Raw genomic sequence first — 13021 nt, forward strand, 5'->3', positions numbered from 1 at the left:
CTCTATAACTATAGCAGTCTACACATACAACTAAGGCTACTGCAGCAGTGAAAACATTATGAACTTAGCTCAGTTGTGTTAGTAAACATCATAACAGTAGATGATGAAATGATCTGTGCTGCAGTTGACAAGCCACCTCCCCCTCATTTTGTATGATTTTTGCTGCCAGGGGAGGGCATTGATTTTTACTTATTAAACATTTACCTCTTTCAGGACTCTGGCCTCTCTCTCTTTCAACTGCCATGAAAGCTCTGAAGGGCTTGGCAATCAGACCACTGATTGTCTCCAGCCGTGCTTGAATTGTTAATGATCTGGAGGCATGGAATGTGCCCTTAAGCTTTGGGAGCTGGCCAGGCATTGTATCCTAGGCTGGATATAACCCATATAGCTAAGGCTACCGTAGCAATGATCATTCAAACATCCACTGTTATGGTAAGCATACTTACGCAGCTGTTCTTTTTATCTACTAAATGCAGTGCCCCCCCATACAAACAAATTTTATTTTGTTGGGATAGAGAATTGTGCTGTCCTCTGCATTCATTCTTTTCAGAATAGATCAGCAGTCTTACTATTGTGATGTAAACTATTCATTATGAAACTGAGCCTAGCAACTGCAGATAGCATACAAGAATAAAACCTGACTACAGCCTCGGTAACACAAATCTGAATACCAGCATGGGTGATTGACATTGCTGCCAGGGGAGGATGGACATGCCCATCTGGGAGTAACAGAAGAGAGGACAGTGGGCATCCCTGTCTTGTACAAGTTTTAAGTTTGAATATTTCACTTTAGCTGAAACTTTAATCCTTAGCATCACCCCCTGCCCCGAATGTGTAGTCTGAATAAGGAAAAAAAGTCCCTTTGTAAGGTTGTTTTCTCTATTTATTTAAGCAGAAAACTTGATTCTACCATGTTAAATGCCTTTTTGGCATCTAGTTCTAGAAACATTACTATTTTCCTTGTTAGTGGGTGTCCTACAAAAACATTTTCTCAAAAGTCTGGCATCCTCCCACAAACTCATACAGATCCAGATGGGATAGATAAGCAATTAAAGAAGACATACCCTTTGCCCATAGCATTATAGATACAACTGCGGTGTAAAACTGATATGGCTGTGTTGAGGATGGTCAGTGTGTGTGTGTGTGTGTGTGTGTGTGTGTGTGTGTGTGTGTGTGTGTGTGTGTGTGTGTGTGTGTGTGTGTGTGTGTGGTCCTTTTCCTTTCTTTAAAATCATTACTAATTATTGCTTATTTCGAGGAGACAATTAGTTCCAAGTACTAGTGTCATTAAACAGGCCAATCCACTGTCAGTAATTCTTCCCCTCCAAGTTTCTTTACCTTTACTAGTATCCCATTTGAGTGAAATAACTTATTACATACCATTTGTGTTACTACTTCCAATAACTCCTTTAACATAAAAGGGTTTGTCAGTTCATATGATCGGTCAACACTCGGTTAAGGCAGTCTTATCTGTGTCAGAAAGATCAATACCCCTCATCTCCTGCCCCTTGATCCCATATACTCTCCTGTAGAAACGTACAGTAATCCTTATATATGTATATATATATATATATATATATATATATATATATATATATATATATATATATATATATATATATATATCACTAAAATCTCGATTGGTTTTTCTTTAAATTCTCTTTGTTTTTTATTTTAAATATTGCCTTATCCACTTATTGTTGCATCAACCTTCAAACCAATGCCTGCAACTATTTTGGGATAGTTTCATAATAAACATTTCTAATGGCCACCTTCTGAAACTGCAACGCCTGGTCCTGATATTTTAATATCTCCCTTTTTACTTTTTCCAGTTCCATCTGCTCTGTCTCAGTAAGGCTTAATTTTTGCCTCTAACAGCAGAACTTCTTATCTCTTCTTTCATCTGAATCTCCAAAGTTTTCTTAAGTACCTCTTCTTTAGAGCTTCCTACCCCAGACCATTTCCCTTGCTCTCCACTTTGAGTTCAAGCAACATCATTACTTGCTACTTTTTAAGTTGTTCCCCTTCCAACAAAAAGGTAAGGAATTTCTAACACTTATCTGACAGCCACATTGCATATTTGTTTGGACAGGGCTGCAGACATACTTCATTTATTTTTCACTTCACCACCGTCTTCCCCCTAATTATATTATTGTCAGTTCACTTCCTTGCCAGATGCCTATAGCCACAAGAGCATAGGCATATGCAAAATACTGATAATGTGTGTATTATATTTGTAGTTTTAGTATGGAAGATGTGCTACTGGTTGTTGCTGTCTCTGTACCTGCTGTATCATTTTATACAATGTGTGCTGTTGGTCTGCAGTGATATTATATAATGTTTGCTATTGGTCTACAGTGATATAAGGTCATACTGGAAAAATGCTTTTGCCAACACTTCTATTTTTGCAGAAGAGTAAATAAAAACAAATAGCCTGAAGAGCGGAACAGGGAGTATATGATTACCCTTCTTAAATGTTGGATCAAGACAACAAAAATTACTACTCACTCAGTTTTCACCTTTGTGACAAGGAAAATGTGACATCAACCGAAGGTATGGGGTTGGCATAATGGTTAATGCGTTTACCTTCTAGAGAAAAGGTACAGGTTTGATTCTTGCCTTTGAGTTTGGAAGTTTGGCTAGGTTTAAAATGGCCTGCAAGGACAGATAGCCTATTATTAATCTATTTACCTATATTTGAGGGAAAAGAACTCTAGAATATCTAGAAGCCATTGGAATACAAGTGCCAAGACAACATGTCAAATGGATTTGAGAACATTGTTTGAGTGCGTAACCGGGGTAGTGGATGAGGAGATGGGCTGTATGGTGGTCTACTAATATTAAGGCATTTAACAGGTACAGAGTTGCCATTTCAAAGATTAGTGAACAAATTAATCAACATTGGAGTGAATTTATTGGTAACAATATGAGTTAAACCAGTTATTGGGCATAAGAACACAGAGATCAGTTGTGTGTGCAAAGAAATAAACTGTACTTTTCAAACCCCAAGAAGTTTGCACTGATTATCCTGTAATCTTGTATTTGAACCTACTAAATTTGCTGAAAATGAACCTGATTGGTAACATTACTTTTAAAGGACAATGCCAGGATTCTCCAAACACATTTTCCCTCCTTTAGCTGAGTAATTAACTAATTAGGTGGTTGTATCCAAGATGACAGATGAATGATAGCTCTGGTGAGAAGCTAATAATTTTTTTTAATTTAACAGGAAGTCGTCAATTATTTATTTAAAAATCCTCCCACCTTTACATTTTAAGACGTATGAAAATGTTAGTGTTTTCTTAAAAACGCTTGTGGATTATATTTCTAAAAGCACTTTCACTGTCAGCAAAGATGAGGTCAGTTATAATAAATTCCATGACTTTGCAGATGAGGTTTGTAAGATGGGTCAGCTGTAAGGCCACCCTTATGGAGGGGCATCTCCATTGGAGTGCATCATTCATCAGGGACAGAACCAGTTTTATGCACAGACTCACAGGTCACCGCATTGCAGGTTGAAGGGAGAGACATGGTGATGGATTCTGTGATGTGTATGTTACACACCATTACTTCATGACATGTATTGCTTGTAGTGGTGTCTGGGAGAAGCTTTTCCCTGAAGCAAGAATCTTAAAAGAGTAGAATGCTGGTTGCAGATGTTATGTCATGAGGCTTAATGTGTAACACGCAGAGGAGATATATCTCTATATTCCAAGTGAGTTTTGTACAACGTCTGCTTACCAAAGAACATGCAGGTCAGCATTGATAGTTCATTAGCCTTAAAGCTATATACCCTTATATAACTTCTCCCTTTTAAATCTAGAATTATATTAAGTTATCTGTGAGGTAATATGCATTAAAGTACATGATCACTTTAAATTAACTTCATATCTTGGGCATACTATAGGCTGTTTACATCAAGTAAGAAATTTGCGCACATTTAAAATGCAACAAAACTTTTAAGTGCTAAGAATCATTTTAACTCTGTAACAGTCCAAATTGTTTGTTTTTTCAACAATCATTCTTTTCTGTAGAATTTAGGAAGACTGTTAGTAAACGCCTTTTTTGATTTTCATTTTGGGAAACTTGCTGGACTGTAGCTTTATTTGGAGAGATGTATTAGTCTCTTTCAGCAACTCTTACAGTTTTCTCTGTCTCTATTTTTTGCAATATGACTTGTTGCCACAGTTCTGGTTACTCACCTTCTGGGACCTTTGATTTTGTATTTGTTGTGTACGAGTGTCTGTAATTTCTTCAGTACAGCTTAACATCTTCTTTATGAGCTACACAGGATCTGGCTTTTGCTTCTTTACCAACAGTTTTATTTTCAGGGTGTGTTTTTTTCCTTTAAAATATCTATAAGTCTAGTAGTCTTTTGTAGTTCCTGTCATAAGTAGTGTTCCTGTCTCTGCAGATTTCTTTCCAGCTCTTCTTTTATTTTTCAGGCATCATTCAAGCATCGGCAATATAGTTGCAGTAGTTAATCTGCTTTTCAACCTTCTGCCCATCAAGAGTTGAGCTGCTGAGACTGAGTCTCTGCAGTGGAGTGTTTTCACACTCCATCAGATCTGTGTAGTGCCTTCTTGGCCACCTACAGGATCCGACTCAACTTGTTGGCCTTGACTTTGGTGCTAATGTACTCACATGGCTTTGCAGGCCAGATTTTTTAGCCTTCATACCATTAGTGTCAGCCTTTGTGTTAGGAGATGGTTAATGTCAAAGGTCATGGCTGACCATTTGGTGATGATGCTACCAAGGTTTCTGGTACTAGCATCAGTCAGTGTTAATCCCAAATTCTTTAGCACTGATGTCCTGGATTCATGTTGGGTAACTGAAGGCAGTTTCTTCAGGTGCCATGAATTCTAATCACAGTCACTGAAAAACACTTTCAACAACAGATAGAATTTTTTTTGCAGGAAGGATGACCCTTTGCATCCTTTGCATTTGGGGAGACCCCACTCCCTCAACTTATATACACTAACTACAAGGTTACCCTAAACTGGGGATAAATGCAAACTCAATGATTTCTTAAACTGGTTCAAAGCAGTTATGATTCACATGATTTGCACTTGCAGAACTGACAGTCATACACCTATCACATTCCCGACGTCTTCAGCACCAGTCACAATGTCTCAGATGACAGCATGGTAATGTTGCAGACATTTCTGCATGGACCTCCTTTGGCACATGCAAGAACCCCAGCCTTGACGTGAAACCATCTTGGACTTGTTCTGATGCTTCCTGGCCATTATACCTTTTGGCCAAAGGACCATAAGGCCAATGATGAGACCCTGGAAGAGTGCGAGTATGATTCTGTTTCTTTTTACTTAGAATGTTTCCTTCTGAGGAGTGGGGGAAAGAGGCTGTGTTTAAAGAAGCATATCAGCTTTCTGCCAGAGTTTTTGGTACCAGGCACTGATAACAGAAACAAGGGAGATTCTGTCACATCTTGGATGACCCAACATTTGTGGAGATATTTCCAGTGATGCAAGATAAGGGGAGGTGGCCAGTGCTTCCCCCACATCTCTAGAGAAGGTCTTTCAGGAATTAAATTGGTCACATTTCTTAGTTTTTTGGGAAGTCCCTGGTTCTCCTTGTGGACCAAGTAGTGGCATTTGTTACCAGGGAAGCACAAAGTCATGAAAAGACCCAAATGTATTGGCTGCTGTACCTGGGAAAATAGGCAGGATTTATTAGTCTCATAAAGACTGGAGCTGTTGAGCCCACAGCACCCTGAAGAAGGTTTCCAATCTCAGTCACCCAACAGTCCATCCCCAGCAGAAAGAGTCTAGAGCACCAGATCACTACGGGAAGCATGTGTATGGGTCCTTGACTTTTACTATTAGGATGTGTAATTATTTCTCAGATATTAATGTTCCAGTATAATATTGTGGATGAGCTATCCAAACTACTGGCAGAGCTGTCTGATGAAGGGCTGCATTTTAAGGTTTCCACTTAAACAACAAATCTGAGTATGGTTATGAATCTCATTATGCACCTGATACACAATGCAGTAGATGGTGTGGTGAGGGCAACATGACAAAAGTTACCATGTGCCTTTGTGCCTTGTTACACCTAACTGATTTTGCTGAGAATTTCTATGCATCTTCCCTTGATGGCTCATTGCTTGGTCCCTGAATTATGATGAACTGAAAAGCAAAGAGAAGACTCTCACAGCTGTTATCATCGAGTCTGAGACTCCACAAAGAGTCTGCATCAGTTATGGTTAAAAGTATGGCCAATGGTAACAAAGCTTTCAGCAGTCTGGGAACAATCAACATAGACATGATGACAGCTGATAGAATGAATGTACAGACTTCTCTGCCCAGCCAAGGGTTCCATGGTCTTCATTCTGGGGGACAGCAACAGTAAGATCTCTGAGGCCTTTTTCAAATTTTCCATTCTGGAGGCAGTTGGCGTTCATATCTGTCAGTGTGAATCACCATCACATGGGACAGATGGATTTGGACTATAATGTCCCAAGTGTACAAAATCCTCTGTCATTTCCCTTCTCAGTGGTATTCTTGCATCCTACTCAATGCCTCCCTTTTCTGAAGAAAGTGGCAGAGTTAGAGGCCTTGAACCTCCTTACAAGGAAGAAGGTCCTGCTATTATTCCAGATTTGTTTTAGTCCCCAAAAAAGACCAAGAATCTCAGGCTGATTTTAAATCTTATTGGCTTAAATGAGTTTATTCCCAAAGAAAAGTTCTTGATGGTCACAGTGCATTCAGTTCCTCCTTACTTATCAAAAGAAGACTGGATGTGCCAGTCAGATGGCCAAGCTAGCTACTTCCACATACAAATCACCAAAGAATGAAAGAGATTCCCTCACTTACTTCGTAAGGGTGAGTCATTATCAGCTTTGGGTCCTTCAGTTCAGCTCCACCTCAGACCACAGGGTTGCATGGCTGTAGTGGCAGTGAACTAGAAGCTGAAGGTGTCAGGCTGTTTCCCTACCTGGATGACTGACTCCTTCCTGCACCGTTGCCTGAGGGATTGATCTTCGTACAGGATTTTCTTCTACAACTCTTGTAGTACATAGGGATTACGGTAAATATTGTGAAGTCTCAGATGCAGTCATTGTAGACTCTGACTTTTATAAGGTATTCTCTTGACACTGTGCATTGTTTGTCAGTCTCATCTTGGACAGGATTATGCTTATTCACACATAGTTGCTTAGTTTATCTGGCAGAGTTCTATTTTGACAGCCACATGTCTCAGTACTCTTGCATTAATGGCAGACATGATCAACTGCTTTCTATTTGCCAGGTGTTACGTGAGGGTTTTACAGTGGAGACTCAGCTGGTTGTGTCAGTCAGTGCTCAGCTCTTATGTTGCACCATATTGGGATCTCTGAAGGTAGTGGCTACACACCCACAGTCTTACTCTAGTCAGCCTGTCTGACCTTCTCAACCCTCTACTGACTGTCACTGTGGAAGTCAGACTGGAGGGAGGGGGATATTGTCAAGGACAGACAGTCAAAGGTATCAACGTAGGTAGAGGCAAGTCTGAGTATTGGTGTTCTTGTAATGAAAACATTCCTCCTCATTCTACCTGTATTCCAAGACTTCCTCCTTTGGGCTGTGATTGCCATACACTCTGGCAACATGGCTACTGTGTGGTACATAAGCAGAAAGGAATGTATTAATATCCCATGTTTTGAGAAACGGTGAGGTTGTGGGGAATGGGCTAAATGTTCCCATTCATTTCTAGTAACTTCACCCATTCTGGAAGAAGACAACTGCCTGGCAAACTCAGTCACTGACTGTTGATGCCACATAAGCAGTCTGTCAGCTAATCTGTAGTTTTAAAACTTTAGTTGATGGGAAAGCCTTGGTGTGACCTGTTTGCATCCCTAACCATTGGCAAGTACAACAAAATCTACTCCACAGTACACCCAAAGAGGATGGGGAATATGAATGCAGTGGTACAGGCATGGTCTGTAGGTCTTCTTTATGCTTTTCCTACATTTCCTGTGATTCTGAAATTCTTGCAGAATGCCAAAAGAACAAGTCAAAAGTTATTCTTATAGCTCCTTTTCCCCTTGATAGGTCTTCTTTATCCTGCTTTGCTTTCTTGGAGTGTGCTCTGAGGCTGTGGCCTTTCAGAATCTTTCTCAGTCATGCATTTGTCAAGCCTTACCTGGACCCCTGTCCCTCAGAGTGACATCATGGTTTCTCTATTTCTGTTGATTCCTTACCTTCCCAACAATATGCAACTCTTCACTACTGATCAGAGACACACAGAAAAACATGCCAGAATGGGTAAACACATTTTTCAATTTGATCCACCTCCAAGATCCAAGATCCCATCTCTGCTGCCATGCTAGCAATCCTGGACTCTTTTTCTCAAGTTTTTGATGCAGGCCTCGTTTTCTCTTCTGTTAGAGTTTGCTGGTAGTGATCATAGACCTTTACTGAGAATGACATAATACTTCTTTCGCCTCATTGTTAGTGAATCTCTCCAAGTACTTCTTCCAAGAGTTGGTATTACATCTCACTTGATATAGCAATTTTTGTGAATTATATCCTTTAATTTTTCATTTTTTTTCAAATTCTTTTTGCCGCAAGGCTGCTAACCATCAAGCTTCCCCAAGTCAGATTTGAACAATTTTTCCCTGTACTGGTATCCCTTGAATAGGGATGAGACGTTTCCAGAGGGGTCATTATCCAGGCAGCCATATGGGTTGTATGTGCCAATGCCAGGATCCTAGCAATGAATGCACTTTGTTTTTTAAGACCCTAATTCCTCCCTTGGGGTGTGATATTTGAGACAAATCTGTCAGCAGGACCACTATGCCACCTGACTCACATATTTCTGTGCATGTTCTAGGGAAGGCTACTGTTTTCATTTCTTTTCATGGCTTGGTGAGCCAAATGCATGCAAGGCCCAGGAATTCCAACATGTGCCACTGTCCCTCATTCAGAAGTTTGATGCATAGGACGGTCATATTCCTCCCCCTGTACCCGAGGGCAGGCTCTCATTTTCTTCCCCCACACCAGATACAGCAGGTGCTTGTGCTGTGAGTCAAACATGGGTGATTTTATTGATTATATAATAAATCTGCATATTTGAATAAATCCAGAAGATTACAGTTGTTTCAGATTTCCACCTTACAATACATGTTTCTTTCTATGTTATAATTATGTATTGTCTTTTGAATTGTAGATAGTAATGTGGAATAACTGTACTGTCTTCTGTATTTACAGTCTTTTCCAGTTGAAGCTGCAAGCTTGCATTCTAACAGCAAGAAATTTCAAACACAGAAAAAAGCCTTAAACACATTAAGAAAGTAATGTTTTCTCTGTTTTGCAGTGGAATTATGAGACCTGGTTTGAATGCAATCCTTGGACCAACAGGCAGTGGTAAATCATCGTAAGTATCCTTTACTGTTGTAATATATGACATTTGGTTATGTTTTCCCAGATAACCTGAGAAGCCTTTTTTTAGTGACTGCACTGAATGCTGATTTTGCTTGCAATGTGAAAGATTACAGCAGTAAGAAAGACATGTACAAGCCAACTCCATCACATAGAGAAGAAACCTTCACTGTGTCCCACCTGGCCCAGACACTGGAGAATCTGGCTGGGATAAGATGGAAATTTGTGTTCAGTGCCTTCTCATCCATTTGTGAAAAGAGAAGTGTAATCACCTGTGCTTGATTTTCACTTTGTAGACAGCTAGGTGATAGACTTGGGCAACAAGAGTAAGGGAGTGGCAGCCTGCCAAGAGTTTTTCTTTTCTGTAGCCAGTGGCGAAGACAGGCAAGTGTGCTCTTTAGCATTTTGACCTGGCCTCGCAGGTATATACACCTGCTGATCAGCAGAAAGGCAGTAGAAATAAGGTATAAAAAATATTGTAGTGCAAGATGGCAACGGATGATGAAATGCCTGTGTGTGTGTGTGTGTGTGTGTGGGGGGGGGGGGGGGGGGCTCTTCCATAATAAAATTAGCAATAATATTTCACAGATGCTTTAATCAGCTGGTTGTCACTAGAAATTATGATTTTTGGCTTAGGCATGCATTTGTGTATCTAAGTCAAATGTGGCTTATACTGGATGCATTCTACAGATATGGTCATTCTTTACAAAAACAGAAATAATGTATGCAGTAACTTTAATATGGAATTGCTTTTACTGTTTTACAAGTAAAGTAAGGTTGTGTAATAGCTTTGACTCTGCCATATGGTCATGTATGAATGCTGTGTTTAGGGAAATGGGGATTATCACACATGCTTGTTTATGGCAAATAAATATCCAGGAGAGTTACTGCTTTCTATTTCAATATTTTAGAACTGTTGAAAGCTCAACATCTGGCACCTGGTTTGTTTATTATCAAAGAACATATTACTTTTTGTACAATAAAAGCACTCTTTACAAAAACAGTTCTAAAGCTTGCTCACAAGATATTAACATTAGTTCATGTTACCTGTTCCACTGGAATGGTAGATTCACCTTTTAATCTGTTCAGATGACCTTTAGACTAGACACTATAGCCTAAGCATACAGCTTCTTTTGTCTACACAATCAAACCAAGGGTCTTGTGCTCTGTTCTCATCTGTTCACACTGTAGCTTTCCCCACAGAGACCTCTCTGAGTCTGTTAGTATTCAAGAAATAGGTGTCTTAACTTCTATTGTCTTTTGCTGTCTGTCTGGGGTATCCTAGAAGTCTCTTTTTATTGCATTACATTTGTTTGATGGCAGGAGGTAAAAACAAGTGTCTATAGTTTGATTTTTAAGAGGCTTAACATTATAACTCCCTCTTATCCCTTTCTTTTCCCTTACCCTTTTTGTATCTGTGCGATGCCCTCTTGATTGTTCATAGGTTCATAGGTTCATAGGTAGGTACTAGGCTATTGGCCCTATGGCCTATATAAGCCTAGCCAAATAGTACCCTGGCTTTTGCCACCCAAGATAATTTTTGTCCTGTGCCCCTGTCAAGCATAGCCACAGAAGTGATCCCCGGGGTGAATTTCCTATCTCCCATCCAATCATCAAAATTTTTCTTGAAGAGTGCTAATGAGGAGCTTTGTTTGATATAGATAGGTAGTTTGTTCCAGAGTATGGGAAGTCTCTGGGACAGAAATCTATCCCTCCAGCATGTTCTGTTTATTGTGGTGACAAAGTTTAGGTCCCTAGAGCGTGTAGCTCGGAGGGATTGGGATTTCTTTATGTGGAGCATGTCAAACAGCTCTGGGTCTGACATAGCTTTGTATGTTAGACAGAGATCGCCTTTGAGTAGATGATATGCGACAGAGTAAAGCTGGAGTTTTTTGAGACGGTCTGCGTAGAGCATCTGTTTGAGGCCAGTAATCCTCTTTGTGAGGTATTTCTCTGGCCTTTCCAGTTGTTGTCAATGTCTTGTGAAGTACATACCAAAAGGGGCGTTGTACTCTATAATGGGCCTAATGAGTGATGAGTAGAGGGGAACAATGACCTCTTTTTTCCTGGATGAGAAACCTTTTGTGATGAGGTGTGCCACGTAGAAGGATTTCCTGACTACTGTGGCAATGTGATTATCAAAGGAGAGACTACTGTCCACCTGTGTCCTAAGGTCTCTTATCACACTTTCAGTGTTAAGTAGACTACCGCCTATGTGGTAGTTCATGGGTACAGAGTTTTTACTAAAAAGGGATGACAATGCACTTTTTGGCATTGAGCTTGAGGCCATGGCTTTGACACCAGGCATCTGTCTCAGTGAGGCCCTTTTGTAGGATGTCCACATCATTAGGAGTTTTGATTATAGCTCTTAGTTTGCAGTCATCTGTGAACTTTGTTAGCCAAAGACCTTCTGTGCTAGCCTGTACTTCAGAGAAGAAGATACCAAGCAGGAGAGGACCTAGGACTGAACCCTGTGGTACTCCACTTGTCACTGGTCCGAAGTTGGATTTGGAGTCTGCTACTTTCACAGTGTGGGTTCTATCAGTGAGCCAGTTGGCAACCTATCTTGTGACATAGGGATTTATACCGAGTTTAGTGAGTTTGTCTATAATTCCAGAGTGGGGGATGGTGTTGAAAGCTTTGGCGAGATCTAGATAGGCTGTGTGAACCACCTTACCCTCATCTACGGCTTTGGTGACAACTTCAAAGAAGTCTATCAGGTTTAGGAGACATGATCTGCCTTTTACAAACCCGAACTGGGTAGGGTCCAGAGTTTGGAGATTACCAATGTCATTGTTTATAAGTTCCATGATGATACACTCCATAGCCTTGCAGACCAAGATCGTCAGGCTAATGGGGTGGTAGTTCATGGGGTCTGTGGTGGCTCCCCCTTTGTGGAGTGGGATAACCGTTGCTGTGCGCCATTCAGTGGGCACAAAGCCTGAGGTGAGGCTATGATTGAACATGGTACTTAGGTGGGGTGCCAGTTCATTCAATTTGTTTCAGTGTATTCCCTCTCCATCACAAATTCTTGTATTTCATTCCATGGAAAGTACTTTGGGAGATCCAGGGAGTAGTTAGCCCCTATCATCTGTTGCTTCTGCCCCCAATCACCCTTCTGTCATCCCTTTTTAGAATGACCAATTTACCTCTCCATGACATGACTGTGTGCACCATTGTCATTTGTCCCATCTCCTCATACCTCAGGTGACACAGCTCTGCCTCCTCTAGCCTCTGATCATATTCATTTTGCTCCTTCCCACAAATCTTTCTGGTAGCTTTTCTCTGAATTTCTTGCCGCAGTCTGATATCCTTGTCCTTGTATGCCATCCAATACTCAGTCAGTACTCAAGCTGTGGTCCGAACATGTCCTTGCAGAGTGTAAGCATTGACTGTTTAATTCTGGAATCTAATCCCCAAGGATGTGTCCCAATATTTTCTTTGCTGCTACCACTGTTTTCTTATTTTGCTTCTGATGATTCAGTCCAGATTCTTTTGATGCCATTTACATTTTTTTGTTTAATATTTATTCACCGAGTAAGTGAAATGGTGTGAGTATCGATTTCAGCCATGATCAAGGCCATGTGGGTAAGAACGATAAATATAGCAATTAAAACAAGAACACATTAAAGCAGACTAAA

General features: G+C 40.4%; 1 protein-coding gene across 2 annotated transcripts in view; it reads left to right on the plus strand.

Annotated features, from left to right (window-relative positions):
- Window positions 1–13021, plus strand: part of ABCG2 (ATP binding cassette subfamily G member 2 (Junior blood group)) — an 897562-nt gene that overhangs the window by 271015 nt on the left and 613526 nt on the right. For both annotated transcript variants that reach the window (XM_044061359.1, XM_044061358.1), the window contains one exon: window positions 9316–9375. In XM_044061359.1, the coding sequence (XP_043917294.1) occupies window positions 9316–9375 (60 nt within the window). The remainder of the gene's footprint in view (window positions 1–9315; window positions 9376–13021) is intronic.

This window comes from Protopterus annectens, chromosome 2.part0 (assembly GCF_019279795.1).
Source record: "Protopterus annectens isolate FY-2018-M chromosome 2.part0, PAN1.0, whole genome shotgun sequence".
NCBI lineage: Eukaryota > Metazoa > Chordata > Ceratodontiformes > Protopteridae > Protopterus > Protopterus annectens.